Source organism: Ambystoma mexicanum, chromosome 1p (genome assembly GCF_040938575.1).
Source record: "Ambystoma mexicanum isolate Mex_15411 chromosome 1p, UKY_AmexF1_1, whole genome shotgun sequence".
Taxonomy (NCBI): domain Eukaryota; kingdom Metazoa; phylum Chordata; class Amphibia; order Caudata; family Ambystomatidae; genus Ambystoma; species Ambystoma mexicanum.
In genome coordinates this window covers 553537090-553560024 of record NC_090921.1, presented here as the reverse complement: position 1 = coordinate 553560024, position 22935 = coordinate 553537090, and the positions used below count along the sequence as shown (strand labels likewise).

At 46.4% G+C, this 22935-nt stretch overlaps 1 protein-coding gene across 2 annotated transcripts in view; it reads left to right on the top strand.

Moving 5' to 3' along the window:
• Positions 1-22935, top strand: part of LOC138575469 (phospholipid-transporting ATPase IK-like) — a 1193252-nt gene that overhangs the window by 608099 nt on the left and 562218 nt on the right. For both annotated transcript variants that reach the window (XM_069649486.1, XM_069649487.1), the window contains one exon: positions 6283-6374. In XM_069649486.1, the coding sequence (XP_069505587.1) occupies positions 6283-6374 (92 nt within the window). The remainder of the gene's footprint in view (positions 1-6282; positions 6375-22935) is intronic.

Sequence of the window (22935 nt, the reverse complement as noted above, 5' to 3'; positions counted from 1 at the left end):
CTATAGTTACCGCCGAAAGGATTGTCATTGGATCAAGTTTCTTTTGAGGTGAGTCCAGCGCTGGTTTGGAGGCGATTTCGCTGTGAAGTCGATTGATCCACGGTGTTCGCATGAGAAGGTCTTTGGGTCCAAATTTCTCTTTTTCCTTCGCTGTAAGCCGCTTATCTGTTGGCCCCTGGGGCCAATATACCAGTCTTTACTTTCTATAGAGTTTTGCTGTTCGGAGGAGGCTATCATGTCTCCCTTCTCTGGTGTTGTCATTCACAGTATATGATATTTTGTAGATTGTTTAGAGGGGGTTGTAATGAGGGGTGCGAGTTCCCTATTTCCGCTTATCTTTCCCACGGGATTGGCACTCAACAGGGGCTTTGGTGAGTGGACAAGGGGAGTTTGGGAAACGGGTGCAGGGTTTGTGGTTTTTTCTTTATTGTGGTCACCTATAATGGTTGGCCCGGGTGTTGAATCTTGTGTCGTCGGGGGCCTACCGATATGCCATTTGACATGCCCTGGATTTGGTGTGGATGGCAAAATAGGAGGCATCTGGTTTGTAGTAATGGAAGGCCCCCTCAAAGATATCTGTATATTAGTCAGATGAATTGCTGTGTCTTCCACTATGGCCAGAAGTTCAGCATCTGTGAAGTCTTGTTGGCGGGGACCATCCCGCTTCTTTTTCTTATCGAAAAACTCCCTTAGTGATGACATAGATAGTGAGGGATTTGAAAGTTGGGAACGTTTCAGGGACTTAGGTCCTCTCTTATAAGGGACCTTTTGACGTACTGATCTTTTTGAGATCATTTTTTGTGTATTAATGGTATTCAGTTTCCCTGATGATCTAAAGGATTTTTCTCCAGCTTCCTCCACCTGATGCACGTTCTGGCCAGCAGGGGGAGTCTCCTCAGACGTGCCAACGTTTCAGGGACTTAGGTCCTCCCTTATAAAGGGCCTTTTGACATACTGATCTTTTTGAGATCATTTTCTGTGTATTATGGTGATTCAGTTTCCCTGATGATCTAAAGGATTTTTCTCCAGCTTCCTCCACCTGATGCGCGTTCTGGCCAGCAGGGGGAGTCTCCTGAGACGTGCCAGAGCTCGCCTGATCACCAAGGGAGGAACGTACTCCCAGAGGGGAGGGGCCATCACTCCCAGACGACTGCGGGGAGAGAGGCGTCTCCACAGCCAGGGCCTGGGTGGCGGAGTCCCCGGCGAGAGTTGGATCTAGGTCTTCGCCTCGCTAGCGGTCCAAAGGTAAGCAGGCAGTATTATGCAGTTCACATGCTGTTTTCTTTCCTATAGAAGGCGCGGGGGCTCCCACGTCTTTGAAAGTGCGTATTTGTGCTTTAATTGATATAGAGGGGCAGGGGGCCTCACAAGCGGGTGGAGGAAGGTGGTCCGCTTGTTTGCGCGAGAACTGGCAAGCACATTGTGGACTCTGTCGCTGTGAGCAGTTCATCCGCTGACACCACCGCCGCCCGCAGCACTTGCCCTGGCGTTCCCTCTCCCTCCCGCTCCAGCGGGGGCCGTGCAGGGGATCATGTGAAACTGCCAGCGGGTGGTCAGTGGGGGCTACCAACCTCGGTTGCCGAGTCTGCATCAGGTGATGGCAGTTCTGCTGGAAAAAATGATGGTACAGCAGAGGGTGAAAGCCCCATGGAGGGTTGCTGACCAGATGACCGGTCATGCGCAGACACTCGGAAGAGTAGAGGCAGATCCACAGGTAATTTTAGAGAATGTTCGCCGGGTGCCCAGTGTAAAGTTTCAGGGCCAAGAGTAGCTGTAGAGTGCATTATTGAAGGTGGCAGTGAAGGGGGCTCAGGGGGACGTACCTTGGAACTTCGCAGTAGTCTTCCAGCGCCACTGTCTCCTACGTCCCCGGCGCTCGCCTTTTGCCCTGCCAGCGCTGCCATAGACTGCAGAGACTGCTTTGACTCTGCGACGGCTCCGTGGCCGCTCCGCGGTCAGGAAGGGGTTTTAAAGTCCTCCCCCTTAATGGAAACAAAGAAAGTACTCTGTCATTGTGGAGTAGAGCTGAAGGAGTGTTCACTGCAGAGACTGCTTTGACTCTGCGACGGCTCCACGGCCGCTCCGCGGTCAGGAAGGGGTTTTAAAGTCCTCCCCCTTAATGGAAACAAAGAAAGTACTCTGTCACTGTGGAGTAGAGCTCAAGGAGTGTTCACTGCAGAGACTGCTTTGACTCTGTGGCGGCTCCGCACCTTTAATCCCAGGGCATGAGGGTGAGGGGTGACAACGTCCCTCCTCCTGTGGGTTATGTGCGCACGCTCGCAGAATATTAATACACCAGTAATTCTGGTGATTGCCCCGCCGGTAATGGTAATACCGGCATGCCAGTGTTACCGCTGTTTGACCGCCGTACTCGTAATGAGACCCATCCTTTTTTTTTCTTATGTAAAAATGGCCCGTGAATTTATTTTGTTTTTACTTTGTTTTGTCTGTTAAAAATAAATTGTGTTTTTTCAATGTAAAATATAATTCTGATTTTGTATCATTAAATAGAAAGCATTACAATGAGTCAGGGGATATTGTACACTGTTAGAGTTCAGCCTCAAAATTGTGGAACTCATTCGCAGCCGAATTAAGAACCACATGGTTTCCCACATGATTTGAAACCTGTTGCAAAATTGACATTTTCCTCTTGCATTCCTTTTCGTGAATATTTCTGTTTGCATTTGGAAAAATGACAAACAGCAAACCAAATGATTCACCCCTGTTTGGGTTTTCTTGTCTTTTTTTACAGCCATCATAATATTGATGGGGAAGGGCAAACCTACACCAATCTCAAGGATATCAACCCACTACAAACGGATGATCCCCAAGAATTGTGACATACGCCTGTGGTTGGCTGTTGCATTCTTGAGACCTGCGAGTTGTGCGGTGATAAAGCTTTGTATTAAAAAGCACTGACCTATAAAACACTGGTAATTAGCTGTGGAGCATAAAGACAGCTTTTTAGCTAATTTGCAAACCCATAGTAAATTGCTGTGTGTCTTTAATCTGGAGGTGAACTTGATGCGTCCTGTGCGCATGCGTTTTCTTTTTGCATGAAATTATAAGTAAAAAGTGTGGTGCAGTCCACAATACTGTGAATGTGTTTAAAAGATGATTTCTCAAAAAATTCATAAATACACATATATATATATTCATGCACACTTTATTGCTCTGACATAAGGTTACTGCGGATGCCCCAGAAACCACTCTTTCTGGATTGCCGACGGACAAATATGGGTTTGTTTGGCTGGTTTGCACAATGCAATGCAGACCAAGTGAGACTTCACTTTGGAGTGAAGTCATAATATGATGGTAGATAAGGGCACTGTCACTGGATGAAAGATCCAATTTGGGAGATGTTGCAGTATAAAAAAGGGGGGTCAGGTCTACCATCTCGTATCGTGTTTGACTTGCATGCCTGTATTTGCTTTGGATTTAGAAGGCCAGGAATTATAAGGTGAGCGCTAAGATTAATCTGCAGGAGACAAGTTCTGTTGTGCTTAATTTATTTACATTAATCACTAGCACAGGTCAGTGGCTTAGAAAACCCCCCAAAGCCTCCTCCTCAGAGATTGCTCTCCCTCTCGTCAAGCGTCAGCTATTCACCCACCTCACCCTTCTAGAACCCAACGCCATCACAGCAACCATTTGTTCACAAACTGCAGCCAACGCATGTCAACAACTAACAAGCACAACATAACACACCCCCTTCACACTCACACACATACACACTCACACAACAAAGGCTACTAAGACCGACTTGTGACCTTTTAAGCACACAATGGGCCTCATTATGGGTACAGCGGTAGGGGGTTGACGGCACCGGTAAGGATGCCGGTGCCGTTAACCCCCTACCTCTGCATTCCGAGGTCCCTTAGGGCTGGCTGGTTTTACCAGCCGCACTTAACGGGACCTGTTAAGGGACCAGGGAGCTAATAACGGCCCACTATTTGCAGGCCCGTTATTAGCTCCTTCCCTATTCCCATTGAGCCCTATGGGGGCTGGAATGGGGAATCGTTTTCAGAATGGGGACTTAACGGGTCCTCCAAGATTGGAATGACCCGGTAAGTCCCCATTCCGACTACCCGGACCCAGACACGGGTTTGGAGGCAGCCATGGTGCGAATAGCACCATGGCTACCTCCAAACCCGTAATGAGGCCCAATGACTTAGCCAGACTTGTCTAACTTCTCTATGTTCCAGACCCTTCCATCATCTGACACCACTGCTTATTGGAATTCTCTAATGACCCTTTGTGGACAGCACAATCAGGTCTTGCCCTTTCCCACACTCTTGCCCTTCCTCACTCAAACTTGATCCTCGACTCCAAACTGTCCCCTCCTGACACACTTGTGCAGATTGTACTTCCCATTCATGTTGTCTGCCTTCTCTTGAACTCTTTCCCTCAATCGCTCCTCATCCCAAACCAGAAATCTGTCTCTCCCAAGCCACAGAGGACACACCGTGGTGTGGGGCTTTCTCCTCCTCAGTGCCTTAAACAGAACTAACCCCATCGTTGCATAAGGAGACAATCAATATGCACATGTCCTTCTCAGCACAGCCTCCTCCCAATCTTGATCCCTCACCTTGGCTACCTGAACCGCTTGCATGAGTGTGCAGTTGAACAGCTCCACCTCACCATTCATCTAAGGTTGATATAGCAAAGCCCTATGATGTGGCACTCCCACCTCCCTGAGAAATTCTTACACCAGTCTAGACTTAAACTGGACCCCATTGGCATTAAGATGCTTTGCAGGAAAACCTTCATTCTGAAACACCGCATCAAGATAATCCATGACCAACCACAGAGGTACGGCCTCACCCACTACCTTCACTTCCACACACTTGGAGTACAGATCCAACATTACCAGTATGCATCTTCTCATCCCTCTGCTATCACCAAGTGGCCCTAGCGCATCTACGGCTACATAGTCCCATGGCATGGAAGGTTTATGCAAGAGGTTGAACATGATTCCTCGATGATTTGTCTGCCTCCCCACACTGTCCAAAGCACCTCACCATTTTCTCCAACTCAGTGTTAATCTTTGACCACCAATAATCACTCATCGACCTTCCCTTTCATTTCATCATACCCATATGCCCTTTGTGTGCGAATGTCAAAAGCCTGGTTCTCAACCCTAATGGTGGCACTGTATGATGGAATCCCATCCTTGTTGCCAGTATTATGAGGTGAGCGCTGAGAATAATCTGCAGAGGACAAGTTCTGTTGTGCTCGATTTATTTTCATCAATCACCCCTACAGGTCAGTGGGTAAGAAGACCCCCCAGAGCCCCCTCTTCAGAACCCGCCCTTCTGGAACCCAACGCTGTCACAACAACTTCCTAAAATTCCATGGGGGTTCATTCCGACCCTGGCGGTAAGGGGTTAATGGCGCTGGTAAAGGTGCCGGAGCCATCAACCCCATACCGCCTCATTACGAGTTCTCCCTTCGGGACCCGCTGAGGACGCCTGGTAAAACCAGGCATCCTCAGCGGGTCCCGCGAGCAGACCAGGGTGCTAACAACGGGCCCATTATTAACAGGACCGTTGTTAGCACCCTCCCCATTCTCATTGAGCCCTATGGGGGCTCAAATGGGAATGAGGATGGGTTCCTTGAATGAGGAATTACCGGGCCCTCCAAGGTCGGAATGACCGATAATTCCTCATTTAAGGAACCCGGACCCGGTATCCGGTAAGGGGGTAGCCATAGCAGCATGGTTACCTCCTACCTCGTAATGACCCCCCATGTGTTCACAAAATGCAGCAAACACATGTCAACAACTAACAAGCACAACATAACACTTGGCCCTCAGGTCTGCAAGAATCTCAGAAAATGTTCTTTACCAATCTTTAAATCTGTTATAGATCCAATTTTAAAGAGGTATTAGATCTGGTAAACACGGACATTACCTTAGTTTTGATTTTCAGGACAGGGCAGAAGATCTAGAATGGGGATTATTGATTCAAGATTTAGAGCTGGATAATGGCTAGTTCACTATGCAAAGTTTGCAAAGATGTCTGGGTGATAAACCGTAGTTTGATATTGTTTAGAAAAAGTGATGATAATGAGTAATTCTGAACGTGCACTAGGACTTTTCAGATGTTGGAATAGAACCTGGATGATGAAATGCACAATTCAATTTGCTATTGGCCCATGTAACCCATTGCTAGTCACTGCTTTCTTGCTAATGTTTTCCTTTCTTGCAGGGTGCTCCTATCTCTTTGAGTAAGCCGTTGCATGCTAACTGTCTCATTTCTCCCTTCTGTTTTCTGTTATCAGATTTCACCTGGGAGGTGAAAGCCAATGACCGGTGCTTCCACGAGAAGTTCAGGAAGAAGCAGTTCCTATGCTTCACAAAGCCAAAATATGCAGTAAGTTGGAGCATCAAAACTACAAAGCTACAAATACATGAAATGGTGTTTTGTTAAAGCAATGCCTGCTGCATAGGAGTGGCTATATCTGTTACCAACACAAGCTGATCTGGACGTAGTTACGCATCACAAGTCTGACACAATTGATATTTGAAACTAGAGGTGCTGAGGGTTACCAAACACATTTTTTATTATTGTCATATGGGTATTTATTGAGCATGGACCTAGCTTTTGGAAGCAGCAAAGCGCTTTACAATCATAGATGGAAGAACATGGTGAGGAAAGCAGAGAAACAAGTCAGTGCAAAGCTAGCAGGGGAGGGAGAGGACAGGCAGTTTGGCTGCAAGGGATCTACAGGCCATCATGGGAGGAAACAGTGACGAGCAGATCGCCCAGTCTGCGGTAGTGTGGGGAGTGGATGGTGTAGACCTAGGTCTTAGGGAGGAGCCATTCACTCACCCACCTCACTCAAAGACATTCCACACACGAGAACGGAACCTCCCCTAGGGCAGCCAACATCAGGAACAGCCAATAGAAATATCCATGAAACATGGATGCCACCAGAACTACACAGTTGACAAGGCCTACACAAACAAACCGCCCTGAGAAACCTTTAGGGCACCCACACATGTTTCAACGTACATTGCATTAACACATACTATTTACCCAAACATACAGGTTGTGGGCGGTCACAAAACTAACCCATCGTAGGAATATGTTGCTACATACATTCAATTGTTGGCAGATATTAATCAGCCAAGAAACCTGAATGTGGATCGCCTGCACCTGATAAACATTTCCCTACAGACTCGCCTACATGCATCCTCCCCTAGACAAACACAATGCCAGCAGATACAAACGTACTTACAATTTCCATTGTGCACACCCTGCAGAACCCAGGTAGCCATCTGGTCAAAGAGGCATGCCAAACTTTGATCTTACAAAGACCCTATAACCTAACAACAAAACCTAAAATAATTATGATCCCTACTACTAGAAAATAGAAAATACAGCATAGGGTAAATGTTACTTATTTGTATTTCTATTTATTTAGATTTGTAGAGAACTTTCACCAAAGCACTTAGACAATAATAAAGGTTTTTTTGAGAATGATAAGAGTACACAACAACAGATATAGGAATGGGAGAGAGAATGAAGCAAACGAACCTTAAATTGATCCCAAAAGACATGGAAGGAAGGAGAGGAACGGATATGTAACAGAAAAGTGTTCCAATGCTTAGGGGTAAGGAGCGTGAAAGAGTGAAAGCGAGAAGAAGCACAGGGGGGTTTTGGGATAAAGGAGAAAGGACTGAGAGTGAAGGGACTGGGTAAGAGTATAGAAAAAAATGAAGGAGCAGATCTAAGTAGGGGCAAGACTATGTAAACACTTGTATACAAAAGAGGGAAAGTGAAAGAGAAACTAAAGATCAAAGGAAAGTAGAGAAGCCAAGAGGGGTAACTGAAGAGAGGGATGGAGCTGAAAGAGTAAGCGGATAGCAGAGTTCAAGACAGAGATCAAAGGAGTTAAATGAGAGGAAGGAAGGCCAAGCAAAAGAACAGAATAGTAGTTAAGCAGAGAAAAGACTAAGAAATAGACGGAGATCTTAGTAGCCTGAAAAGCGAGAAAGGGAGTGGCATACCGAAGAAAATAGAGGTGGTACTGAGCAGAACAATCTGTAGTAGAGATTTGAACAGAGCAAGAAAGGAAACAGTCAAAATGACCCTAAGATTGCGTGTAGAGGTGAAGGAGAGAACAGCTGGTAGCAAATTAATATCAGAGGGTAGAGGTGAATGGGAGGGGGGGCAGGAGGAAAGGACCTCTGTCTTAGACGGATTAAGGTAGAGAAAGTGGAAAGTCATCCACAGCTTAACAGCAGAAAGACAGGATGAGACAGTGTCTTGACGAGATGTGGAAAAAGAGGAAAAAGAAAAGATGTTGGTGTCATCAGCATTGAAGCGGCACGAAAGATTGAAAGAGCCGATGGAAGCAATCCGCTTTGTTCATTGTACATAGTTACTTGGTGCCAGTAGCAACCGGAGCCTTTCTTGACCACTTAGTGTCTGTTGAGGCATATATTCACAGGTCGTACATCAATTCCCCTATTTCCAATTGCATCACTCTGCCAAAGTGTCTAGGGCCACCATAACACACCCTGCACCTAGGAGGAACCTTTCCTCCAAGCAGCGATCATGAAAAAACAATCCTTCAGCATTCAAAGAAGGGCTGCAATGTTCACTTGGCAGAGCTTTTTGTTTCTGGTCAAATACTGCATTAAATAGGTTTGTGATGATGAGTTATCAGCAGAATAAACATCCCAGTACTGAGATCATGTTTCGAAAGTGCTGTTCATGTTAATGTCCTTTGTTGTGTTTCAGGTCTGCTAGCAGGCACGCGCTCATACTGCACCCATTCTTTCTCTTCTGTTCTCCAATTCGAGCCACACGCGTTGTGATTATGTCCCCACACAAGGCACAGCTGAATGTTTCGAACGGGTGACTTCATTTTACATGTTTCTGTGGATGTTTTGGGGATCATACACTGTGAAAAGGACAGGGACAACATCAGGGTGTTTCACTCTTTTCAATTGAAATGGGGCCGACCTTCAACGGGTCCCAAAGCCACTACTTCCTGTTGGCAGTCATATGGCACTGCAGCATACTCCTTTAATGTAAGACGTTTCTGGCTGCCTATGCTTGCACCCACAGGCTATGCTATCACCTCTCTGGAGGCTCTTTCAGTTTCGAGCAAAATTATCACTATTGTGCCTTTTAAATCCAGTTTTGTCTCCATTAGCCCTTCCTTTCTGTGAAGGATTGAAACCTGCTAAGGATGAGAAAGGTCTAGCTTTTTTGATTTTTATTAAATTGTAAAATGCTGTGAATAATCCATCTCTACTAAACAGACTCCGTCCCTTTCCTAAACTCAATGACAAAGCCATAGTGATGTGCCCCGCTGCCTCAATCTCCTAACCTCTGCTGTACCTGCTCTCAAATGGAATAGGCAGATTCCAAGGTCGGGTGCACTTTGTTACAGCTGCTTTAACTCAAAGTCACTGCTGACAGAGGTTGTGTTTAAGTGCTTCACCTCTGAACTAAAGCAGCAGCGTAACACAAGGTCTGGGGGCCCCCCTGCAAGCCATGCTGAGGGGCCCCCCCGTCTCGGCAACAAACCACGAGTAGGGCCACACTCTGGGCCACCCTAGATTACCACGCTTGCGCAGTACGCACAAGCGTGTTGCTGAAGGGGTATGCCACACAGTGCACTAGGAGAAAGATATAAATATGTGTTTTAATGCAATGTACAGCACACTTTCTGAGAAAAATTGGCTAAAAAGCCAGAGTGTCACCAACAGTGCACATGAACATTAATGCTTTGCTATTAAAAATGCCATGCCACAATGAAAACATGTCCAGCTGGCTGCCCAATGTAGACCAGTGTAAACACATAATAACATTACAGTAAAGCATGCCAGGCCACATTAAGACATGCCTAGACTGGTTGTACCAAAATTGCAGTTGAAGCAATAAGGCTCATCAAGAAGAGAGCACACATTCAGGCCTGCTCTCTGCGCCCTCTAACAACACAGCCAAACTCTTTAAAATCTGCAAGGAACTGTCCAATCCTGTTGCAGTTTCTACCTCTCCTGTTCCCTCAACAGGCCCTCTGTACAGCTTTGGCCTCTCGCTTCTCTGCTAAAACTCAGGACATCCTGTCCACTATCTCCTCTTCCTCTCCCTCTTCCTCTCTCAGCCCCCTCTGGGCATCTCTTGCTCTCCTCCTCCTTTCTCCTCTTTCTCTCTAACACCTGACAAGGTTTCTAGACAGGTCCCATCTATGGAAGTGTCTGCGAACCAGGTGCTTGCTTGCTCCTCCAGAACCATTAAGGACCACATTGACACCCTTGATCCAGCCTTGGCCGATTTCTGTAATCATTCTTTTGCCACTGGAACGTTCCCCTCTCCCAAACTCTTGGAAAAGCTGGCCAATTGCCAGCTTCTCTCCACACTGAATCTGTTGCTTGTCTCCATGACCATCAGTCTGGCTTAAGAGCTGCCAGAGACATGGAAACTGCTCTCCTGAACACCTGTGAAGATCTGATCTCTAACCTTGATTTCAGCATTCCTTCCGTCCTCATCATCCTGGAACTTTCCTCTTGCTTTCGGCACTGTCAACCATGCCATCCTGATCAATTGACTCTGTGAGAACCTGGGCATCATGGATCAGGCCCTGGAGTGGCTGACCTCCTTCCTTTTGGTCTGCCCCTCCCAGGTCCAACTTGGCCCCTTTCACTCTGCCACCTCTCTCTACATGAAGTTTTCTCCAGGGCTCTATCCTCTCACCCTGGTTTTTCAACCTCTACTTGGCCCCTTTGACCCACCTGATCTCTACCTTCTCCTCCAATTTACAGTGTTATGCGGATGACACTCAGCTTTCCTTCAGGCTTCCCTCAGCCTACTCTCCTTTCTCGCTCATTCCTGGTGTCATCTTCATCTCAACTCTCTCTTTCTCTCCGCGCATCTCGGATGTCGCCAAGAAGTCTCACTACCAGCTGCACCTCCTCAAAGGGACTCTTCCATTTTTCACTTTACCCCAGAAGCTCACTGTCTCCAGAGCTCTGGTTCTCTCTAGGGTGGACTACTGCAACAGCCACTTTCTCAAACTGCCTTCCTCTACTCTCCACCCTCTGCAACTAATCCAGAACAGGACTGCAAGACTTATCCTTGGCCTCAAGCCCAGGGATTGTATCTCTCCATCCATGAAATCTCTCAACTGACTCTCAGTGGCTGCAAGGATCAAGTTCAACACCATTTTGATTGTCCACAAGGCTTTCTGGGGCTGGGATCCACACTACATCCAACGCTATCTTCCAAAATACCTTCCTTCTCGAGCCCTAAGGGTTAGATGCTTCTTCAGGCAGAGAGTGGGGGGTGGGTAGATCCATCCCCCCTGCAGGTGCCTCCCTCTGAAATGTCCTCCCTGACCCTCCCAAACTTGAGCCGGACCACCTGAAGCTCTGCAAGCTGCTCAAAACGTTCCTCTTCTCCTCTGCTTTCTCTCTCTCCCTCCCCTGCTGACCTGCATGTCCGCTGTACTAACTGGTTGCTTGGCTACCCTCTGTCTCACTGAGTCCAGGCTCTTTCTTGATAAGTCATCCTTGCACTGCCTCCAGGCCTACCACGCAGTTAGGGGCTGTAACTGTAACCCTACAGTCCCTTGTTCTCCTTGCACTACCCAGAGCCGCGCTGCCCTGGCGGCACTTACTCAGAACATTGCTGCCCTGTTTTCCCCTCCCCTCTTCCTTGCACTTCCACCCTCCCTTTCCCCTTGCACTTCTCGTTCTCACACTTGCACGACCTGAATGACACAAGGGTTAGTAAAATCATTTGTCTTGTCCTCCCTCAGTTTTCCTTCCCTTATCTTGTCGTGCCTAAAAACACTTGTGTACAGGTGCGTTATATATGACTTATCATATCATAACATATCATTTTATAACAGATGCCCAGAAAAATATACAGTGCCGCAGGAAGAAACGGCTAGACTGGCAGAACCCAAATGCCAGTCTAGCCAGGCAATTACACTTAGCAGGACTGCTTTATCAGAAATGCCCAGTTAAAAAAGTCATACTAAACTGAGAAATGACTAGACTGGCTGCACCAAAATGCCTCTCTAGCCACCAATACCACATATCATGCCTGCTTAGCATGGACATGGGCGACCATTATGATTTATTGCACAACCCTACCCCCCACACATCCCTTCTCCCTCCCATGCCCTACCCCAACCTCCAAAATCAGCTAATTGGCCAGAATTACCTCCATGTCCCTCTTCCTTGTCCCAGTGCTTACGGATGAGGCTCCTTGCCTCACTGGTAAGTACCGGTATGAGGAAGAGTGGGACTAGGAGTAATAAAGATTACAGGTAGCTAAGTCAGGCATTACCTTCATGTATCTCTACCTTTTCCCAGTACTTGTGTATGAGGCATAGTGCCTCATACACAAGTACTGCCTCATACACAAGTTCTGGGATGAGGAAGAATAGGGCTAGGTCTAAAGAAGATTACCAATAATTAATCAAGGCATTAAACACAAGTAGTGGTGCAACACCATTGAGCTGACTGGGCTTCAGCACTCCCCTTTCCCCCACTGAAATTGTGGGCTATGTTGACTTGACCAGGCTGACCTATAGAGCAGTTGCCGGACAGAAAAGGGCACAGATATTAAACGGCACCTGGGGTTTGCCGTTAACAAGGGCCCGGCCCAGCAATTACTAATGTACAGCATTTCAATGTTATTACCTGCATCCAAATGACACATTTTTTAAGCAATTGAAATTGTGATGTGGGTTTAGTACTTGCATGCCATGGGAGTGATTGGAAGGGTAGAGAGGAAACAGGAGACCAGTCGTTCTCACAGCAGCCCCTAAGTGGGTGTTTCAGACCTAAAGGAGAGAGTTAACTGCTTGCAACATTGAAGTTGCACTAGAATAGTCTCATTAAAATGCGTAAAGAAGTTAGATCCCCCCACACAAATAAGTTTTCTCCTCCCCACCACACGTGAAGTTAGCGCCTCTTCCAACATTTGAAGGGTTAGCCCCCCTGAAATGTAGGTTTTTTTGTGCCTCTGAACATTTACCCATACATTTAGGTGTGCAACCTTTCACCACACAGGCACACACACCCACGCACCTACCCATACGGTGGTCAGTCAAAAAACCGAAAACAAAATCTCGAACTGCAAAAATATCGAATCCAAAATCTCGAAAAACAAAAATCTCGAATTATTTATTTATTTAGTTATATGTGTTTTTGGGGTCAGGTAAGTAAAAAAAAGGGTTAAAATAAAAAAAAAATAGAAAAAAGGGGGGTTGGGGGGGAACCCCCCTATTTCAAGATAAAAACGTATTAAAAAAAAAATTCGAGATTTTTTTTTCGAGATTTTGAACTCGAGATTTTTTTTTTCGAGATTTTGTATTTCGGTATTATCACTATAAACCACCCATACATTTAAGTGTGCACCCTTTCACCATACAGGCACACCCAGGCAGCCACCCATACATTTAAGTGTGCATCCTTTCACCGTACACTCACACCCAGCCACCCATACATTTGTGTGCACCCTTTCACCATACACTCAAACAGTCAGCTATACATTTAAGTGTGGACACTTTCACCATACAGGCACACCCAAGCAGCCACCCATACATTTAATTGTACATCCTTTCACTGTACACACACACACACACATGCATAACCAGCCACCGATACATGTGTGTGAACTCTTTCACCATACACTCACACAAGCACACGTCATTGGTTGAGGGAAGCCATAATACTTCAAAAATAAATTGGGCCTCATTAGGACCCTGGCGGTGATGGTATGAACGGTGATGGTAAGGCACCGGCACCGTTCATACCGTCTCGCCGCATTACGAGTTCTGCTCGCTGGTTCCTGACAGCCTGCCAGGTCTAACCTGGCGGGCTATGCGGCACCAGCAAGCATAACTCGTAATTGCGTGGGCACCGTTAACAGCGGTGCCGGCGCTACCATGCTCCCCACCGCCCTTCTGCCCTATGGGGCAGAATGGGGATCGGGAGCCCGGCAATACCGCCACCCGCGAATGGGCAATTACCGGGCCATTCATCTCATAATGGGCCGGTTATTGCCCAATCACGGGAGGCGGTGCCGGTAGCGAGCATGGCGGTAGCCGTGGCTGCCATACAGGCACGGCTACCACCATACTCGTAATGAGGCCCATTGTTTCTTTTTGAAGTCACTCTGACTTCATAAAGAAATTATTTCTGTTAAGGACTGAACCATAATGGAAATGATTTCTTTATGAAGACAAAGTGACTTCAAAAATAAACTATTTATTTTCGAAGTCATAGGGCTTCCCCACCCCATGACATGGAGGCCTCCAGCCTAGGGTCTTCATGTCATGGGGTGGGGGTAGCCACCAGACTTTTTGTATTCACTCTGCCTTCATAAAGAAATTATTTCTGTTACAGAAATCATTTCTTTAGAAATGCAGAGTGAATTCAAAGAGAAAATGTAAAAAAAATGTTTTTACTCCAAGTGGGGCCCCCTTCCAGAGCATGTGGTCGCGGGGCCACCTGCACCACAGGGGGTGCGGGGGCCCCTGTTACACCAGTGAACCAAAGCATTTTAATTGTGGCCCTTTTCATCTGGTGGCAGGGTAATCTCTAAGAATAGGCCAGAATGTTGAATTATTGAAGCCAAATCAAATTGATATCCTACAAATATCAACCCTATGAGCTGAGGTCGGCTATGGAAAGGCTATGAGGATTAAAGACTAGCCCACCTGTTTCTACTTCAGCAAATGACGCAAAAAGCAGAATGCTTTTCTCTTTTGTTCTCCGAGAGGATGGGTAACCCCTACCTCAAGCGAAGGAGCTCTTAACTGGAGATCTCTGGAGCGCCATACTTTTTATTTTTTATTATGAGATTTAATCGACGAAAGCGATTTTTACAAGACCCTGAAATCTTAAAAGTACATTAAGTTTTCGTAAAAGCTAGTTCGTTAAAGTACTAACGAATAGTCCAAGATTCAGCTGTTCACAATGTCTCCAAGGGAATAGGCGAGGTCTTTTAATTTGGTGTGTCAATACTCCGAAAGGTCTGATCCAAGATTTTTACCTCTGCGATTGCCCATGAAGTCCTTTCTCCTCCGATCAGGCAAACCCACCAAAGTTCCTAATTTAAAGTGACACACCCATAACAAAGGTGTGTTGCACACCAAATGGCATTTGAAGCAACAGGCGTCATAAGGAAGGGATCCCCCACTCCTTCTTTGATTCACTTTGGATTTACACCAAGACCAGAAGAATTCTTTGGACTTCTAATGTGAGTGCAGTCCATTCCAAAGTCCTGCAGTTGTGAGGTGAAGATAATGCTTCCAAGGCAGAGGCAAGCTTTGTCACCTAACCATCCACAGGGATCATTGGAGTTGAACTGATGTGTGAACTAGGGTATGCCACTCTGACAGCTGCACTGGTACCACCCTGGAATTCACCTACTCACTTGTGGTTAATGACCCCTGCAGGTGCCAGCCAATTTCTCTCGACTGGCAGAGAAGAGTAAAAAGAACTTCCCTTGTCCCAAAGACTCTGGATTGGGACTCACAGTGCTCCTAGAACATTCTGGATACCTGTCTTTAATGCTTCAAACCATCCTCAAACCAAATTCGTCCATGCTAGAAGCCTTCAAACCACACAGGAAATGTGGTGCTGCATTCGGCACTCTCATCAGACTTCAAATTGCTTCTTGCAGTCATCGAACTTGATGTAAGAATTCGGCCCTGGAGACTATGGGACTATTGGAGACACTAGTTTCCAAGTGTGCTCCGCTCTAGTCCTTACCCAAGATGGCCGACGCTACTACATAGGTTCGCTGCTCCCCTCTTGCCGGTGCGTTGTATCTGTTTTGTTTCAGACCGCGCTGCTGTGTGTTGAGCACAGTTTCCTCCTTGAGAGCCTTCGCTTCTATTCTACTCCAGTGCCTTCCCTTGGAAGCTCCCTTCCTATTAGGAGCTTGCTCTTGGTTCTACCTCGCCTCCTTTTCTACCTTGGCTCTGTGCATTACTTTTTTTCTACCTCACGGATTATTACCGCAAAATTCTGCTACTCTTACCCACGTTTCTGTAGCTGACTCCACGCTCTGGCCTCTCACTCTATTCAGCGTCTTGTGCTGCCCTTTTTCATTTGCAGTTTGCTGGTATTTTATTTTCTTACGGCATTCTGTCCTTTATCCTTCCTGGTTTCAGGCTGTTCCTCTGCAACCTTTACTTTCTACCTCTTCCTATTCCGGAGGACCTGCAACTTCAAGGAAGTACTCTAAGGAGTTTCAGTCTGGTAGTTTATTCTACCTTACCTTCTTTTTTCTGGACTGCATCTCCCAGAATCCTGTGTATCCAGTCATATACCGTCCAGAATCTATTCTTGGATACTGCTCTCTCTGGACCGAAATACCTTCCAGCATACGAACTCTGCAGGGTTTTTTCTGCCTTCCGGCTTTTTCCCTGATATTGGAGGCTGGCCCCCTGGAGGTCCCCAAGGATAGATTCTTATCTCTGTCAAGGTGGCCTCCGGAGGGGCCAGACCTTACTTACACGAACGGAAGAGTAAGGAAAAGATTCTGAAGAACAAGACGAATCGCCTTAAGGTGAAGAAAGCCTCCAAGGACACTATTTCCGAAGACTCAGGTGAGGAGTTAGGGGAGGTGGAGCCGAGGCTTGACACTTGTTCCCAATCTGGATTGCACCAGCCGCATTGATCACTGCTTCGGCACGAACAAGAGCCAACCACTGCAGAAACATTGGAACTGGCGCATCACCGATGGACTCAGAAAAAAGACCTCGGACGCAGAAGTAATTTCTTTTGGACTTTATTGAGTCAAGTACTTAGGGAACCGGTCCCCAGGTTTTTCCATTCCCTCATCTACTTCTTCAGTCACCTTTCCTCGCCTTTTGGAATCTCCCAGTCTTCCAGAAGTAAACACCCTCAGCATTACATAATAGATACCATCCGAGAAAGAGCCAGAGCCATACTTGTTTAATTCTAAACAAAGTCACATCATAACACACCTCCACCTTTGATATGCAAAACAATATGTCTATTTTAATTTTACCGCTAATCTACATGCCACTATCCTTATTTTCCCTTCTGACCCGTTCCTGCTATTGTCAGCTTTACTTTATACCTAACCCTGCCATCTCCTGTGGTTACAGCATCGTCAAACACTTGCACCATGCACTGCAGCCCCCAAAACCTGCTCTCACCTTTATAAACCATCCCCACTGTCTTCCCACATGTACTTGCTCCCCTTTCACAAACTCTTCCCTTTTAACTCTCATCATACCTTTACTTCATGTTTCGTGATTTTTCTTCACATTTTCTCTCAGTATTAGTTAATCCTGCTCAACAAAACCTTTTCTTCCCAAACACCGAGGGCACACTGCCATTTGAGGCTTTCTCCTTCAAAGCACTAGAAACCAAACAAATCCTTTCATGGCATACAGGGATAGCCTGTACGCACACACACTCTTTTCAACTCCCTTTTCCCAACTTTGGCCCGCACTTATGGCCATCCTAATTGTCAGCATGAGCATGTGGATCAGCCTCGATACAGACCCATTTGTCTCAGGATGATAAGAAAGACGTCTTATGCCTAGACACCCCAAAACCGCTTAAACAAGCACAACCCGAGAGGTAAGTTGATCCCCATTGTCTGTGAAAATCTTTCTTGTACACCCTTCCCTCTACTGCTTTGGAGTCTGATTCCAACACTATTTTAATATCTGACCACTTGGAGTATAGGTCCAGAAGCACCAACACATATTTTCACTAACCCCTCGCGCCATCGATAGTCCCTGAAATGTTGAGTGCCACAAATCCCCAAGGTGGACTTGATAGCTCTAAAGGCCTTAGTGATTGAACCCTCTTCTTCAGATCTTTGTAAGCCTCTACACAAACTTCACAACTCTTTTCCATTTTCTCCACTTCTTTTAATCCTCAGCCACCAATAGTCAGCTCCGATTGTCCCCTTGGTCTTCGCCATGCCTAAATGGCCTTCATGTCCCACCTCCAATAATTTGCAGCGCACTTTCTTCCCACCTTTACACATATAGCCACTGTCTAAACTCAGTTCTTCCCTTACCTTGTAGAGCTCTATCTATTCCTATATAGTCCTATATAAAAGGCCCTCTCCATCCATTCTGCACTATCCCCATCACTTCTCTTAGCAACTAATTTTGTCTTGTATCCTGCTCCCATTTTTCCTGGCTGTCTCACACCCCCACTGGCGGCACACTTGAAACACCTTCTCATTTTCCATTCCTCTTTTTTAGGGTGTACTTCCCCCTCTACACAGGTTCGAGTGAAAGTCTGCCACTACATTCTGTTTCCCTGGCACATGATCCACAGAGAAGTCATTAATTTGTTGCAATGTAACCCACTGCATCATACTATGTCATAATCCTTCTAGACCCTTCATCACAAACACCCCTACTAGGGGCTTGAGGTCCATGTATACCTGACGCTTCCTTCCCTACAGGAATACTTAAAACTTGCTTATGGCCCACACCTCACTTTTCAATAATGGAATATTTACGTTTCCCTCCACTCACGGTTCTTTTCACTGACACCACAGCCCTCTCCACCCCACACTCCTTTTGCAGCAACTCACCCCAGTCTTGTCACGCTAGCATCTGTCATAATCTATGTATCACAGTTAGTATCAAATTGAGCGAGAGCAGGTGCACTTGTAATGGCTCTCTTGTATCCTCTAAGCTCCTTCCCACACTCTTCAGTCCTTTGGAATTCCACCCATTTTGTACACAGCTGCTGTATGTTCCTGCACCTGTCTGCAAAATGTTTGTCAAATTCTGTGTAGTATTAAACTGATCCTAAGAAAGGTCTCAATCCCTGTCAATCCCTTTGGGTGTCAACTCCCACTATGGCTTCTACCATGTCCTTTTTGGCCTCGACACCTGCTACACTCCATTTGCAATTTCAATAGATGGCAACCTTAACCGGCACTTCTCTTTCCTCAGAATTAAACCTGCACCCTTAATATTCTCCAACACACTGCCCGCTTTCATCTTCCTCTGTCACAAGGATGTCATCTTGAAAGCAGACAACACCCTTCAAATCCTCAAACAGGGCATGCTTAACTCTTTGGAAAAAGGCTGCCAGCAAGGCTAGACCACATTGCATACTTATAAAGAGATAAGCCCTCTATGGTGTTCTAAATGTGGCATATTCCTTTGAACTGGTGTGAAGCTTTACCTGGTCAGATGCTGAGGCCAAGTCAAGTGTACTATATACTCTGGCCCCACAACCAGACTTGCCATCTCCCCAATGGTGGGAAAATACCTGTCTACCACCACACTCCGGTTGAGTCCCCTCAAATCTACACAAAGCCTGAACTGCCCATTGGCTTTATGCACAACCACTATAGGTGCTACACACGCCAATGTCTCCACTGTCTCTATGACCCCTTGTTTTTCCAGCTTCTGCAATTTGCACTGGATCATGAGTTGCGGTGTTGCTGTTAGTCCCCATTGTTTTAGAGTCCATAGGACTCTATGGGGCTTTTCAGTGCTATAACCACCAGCGGTATTACTGCGGTCAGTAATAGTACCAAAAATGGCTTACCGCTTGCGCATTCCTGGGGGTGAATGTTCCATGGCCGGCCAAACTCGAGATTGGGCAGAGCAGTTATGTAGCTGTAATAGCGTTACTGCCGTGTTACCGCCGCACCAACTCGTGATGAAGCTCTAGGGCAGTTCAATTTGGATCTGGCGGAACCTCCTCTCGCTCTGTTAATAACAGCCATTAGCCACCCTCCATTTCTCTGCAAATACACCCTTGCAACAACACAATGCCCTTTGTACTCCAGGTTAGCATGGGACTCCCCTGCAATATCTATGTTCACTACTCCTTAGGCATTCGCTCTAACTCCAGGTTGTTGGAGTTTTACTTTCAAACCTGCAAACAGCTTTACCCACGCCTTGAAGTCAATAATGGTATAGTCTAAACCGGAGTCTATTAGCATGGGAACACCGACACCAATGACCAGAATTTTGGGGTGAGGCTCCCCTTTCTGCCCAGTCACTCCACCGGGATTATGGGAAAAAATCACTCCCTTGCACTCTGGTACTTCCTACTCATCACAGGTCTCCCCACTTACCTTAATGTCTCTTTTACAGTTCCCTGTGGGAAGTGAAACTTATTCCCACACTTTCTGCAGTCAGAATGAGTCCTGGGCAATTTTCAGAATTAGCAAAATGAAGTGCTCCCACATTGGAAGTATCTTTGTATACCTCTTCCCTTCACGTGCTGCAGTTGGCTGACCCTCTGACTTTTCCTTCTCTTCCCCTAAATCTTGTTCTCTTAGGGGAAGGTTGGCTTCTTCTATTAAGCTTATTCTCACCTTTACTGTCATAGATCCCTCCTTCCTCCTTTAATGTCTTTTTGTCCCAGTTCCTTCATATACAGCAACTTGTCTTATACCCTTTTTTGCTATGTCCAACACTTCATTCAAACTGGTCACCCTTTCCCCAAATCTCCTCCTGTATTTTATGTTCGATGACTAGCAACATAAATTGGTCCCTCACATCCTAATTTTGGAATTACCCAAAAATGCTTTTATTAGCACGCTCAGACCTGTGACAAACCCTTCGATGGATTCTCAATAAACTCACGTGCACCAAAATAATAGCATTGTGTAATGGGACTGGACTCTTCTCATAGTGCATGTCCAATTTTTTGAGGATGACCTCAAAGGAATTAAGTGAAGGGCCCACTTCCTCCCTTGTCCATCATTGTTTCCTGCTTAGTCAGCTCTAGCACAGATTTCAGTGTTCTCCTTTCCTCAAACCATAAACAACGTCTCAAAACTCCTATCTTCCTCTCTACCAGCGTCTGTAAATGTCCAAAATATAGTATTAGTCTCTTATGGGAAAACCCTTTACTCCTTCACTGTAAGATTGCTGCGTTGGTGACATTAGTCTAATTTTCTTTCCAAAGCATGAGTAGGGGAATGACAAGATAGCCGCTGCTAAACCTCTCCGCTAGTACTTCCTCTCTTTCCACCACACATGTCACGTAATATCAAGCCCCTGGATCGAAGGACTGTCTCCTGGTCAAACCTCCTCTGCAATCTCCACACACGTACCAGTTGATCCTACATCGGCCAACAGGCCTTTCTGTCTCTGCCCAGTGCCAGCATGTGGTCCTGACGGATTACCCGATGACAGCGATAACACAACTTTAGTGCTCAATCCCAGCAATGTTTCTCCTTCTGCAGCACTCACATGTTCAGCCGGTGTTCAGCAACGGCAGTACCGCTTTGCCGTTTGCCTTCTCTCCCTCACTGCCACAGCAGCGTAGCAGCACTGTACCCTCCACAGACGTCAAGAGGAAGAGGGTAATGGAGTGCCTCACTTCAGCCTCTGAGCACTGAAGCTCACTTCAGCTCTGCTGCAGCTGCCTGGGGTCCTGGAGCTTGTTGCCAGTGTTGTGTCAGAAAAAAGACATTATATGCACAGGTAAACACCCATAGCATTCCACCATACATATACTCCAGAAACAGCCTGGTTCATACTTGGTTCATTCATAACAGGAACACATTGAAACAACCAGGACCTTCATCCAACCGACCCAGATCTTGATTCGAACCACTGAAAGAATCATTACATGCACTGACTCGACCCAACGGTAACCATCTTATCGAACCAGCTCGAACTGTGAGAGCTCATCGAACTGCATCATTTGGACACTTCATCGAACTGCACACAGCTCTGCTTCATAACCGGTTGGCACCGACTCACTGCCTGCATCAACGCCACTCTCTGCAATATAATTCGGTTCAATACGCAAGAACGGCACAGAGAAGCACAGTTCAATGCTGTCAAATCACCAAAGAACTGAAATAAGGCCCTGTTGAGATGCCCAGTCTCCTTGCTCCACTTTAGTGACCATAGTTACCGATAACCCACTATTTCGCAACTTTTTTAAAGCTCTATCCTATTTCAAGTGATATTGGTGTCATTATAAGCCCGGCAGTAGGGTTACCGCCGGCATGTAACACCCTTTCTGCCACCCGAGATCCCGGTGCCAGCGGGACATTACAAGTCCTGCCGCTCGGGATGTTAGGCAGCGCAAAATGGTAGTCCCCATTCCCATGGAGTCCAATAGGACTCCATGGGAATAGGACTCCATGGGAATGGGGATTTGGAAGCACCGGCACTTTCAGTAAAAATTTGCCAGTGCTTCCATGACAACTGTGACTACCAAGGTCGTAGTGCCCGGCAGGTCAGACCTGCTATGCACAACGGTGCCTGCAGGCACAGTTGTAGTCTGCCAGTCTGGAAAGGGTGCCGGTATGTTGCGTCTGGCACTCTCATTTCTGAACCGGCAGACTTGTAATGATCCCCCATTGTCTTAATTTCTTGCATCATCAGTCTTAACAAATATGTTCTGCCTTTTCTGTGCCAATTCCACTAGGTGTTTTTGTTTGTGTTCTAGATATGGCATATTGATTTGTTTCATTAAAGGATATATTTGTATAGAAACTCGATTGGAGTCTTTGTCCTATTGCTGTTTGGATTGCTACTGATATCACAGTGCACCCCTCTTAAGAGTATAGCCTGCCTTCGGCCCACATTATCCCAAGAGGCAAAGGAGGTATATCTCTTGATCTCTATGATTGGAACACTGTTGGTTTGCAGCAGTGAGACTGAGTAAGCGGTTTTGCCACTAGTCATCTCTGTTCTCCTGCAGAGCAATAGTCCTTTCATCACACTGACAAAGAGCAATGAAGAGCTTTTCAGCCATATGTATTGCTCAAGCTCGTTCAAGCTGCCCTCTGGCTGTGTGTCCTGTAATGATTTGCAGCTATAATCCTCCCTGCTGCATTATTTTGACTCCATTATAATTTAAGCACTGCACAGGTGCCTCAGACTGCTTTCCCAGCTGCAGGCAAGGGCAGCAGGGGTTCCCAAACATAATGATGACATGTTCCCCCACCTACCTTGAGAGAT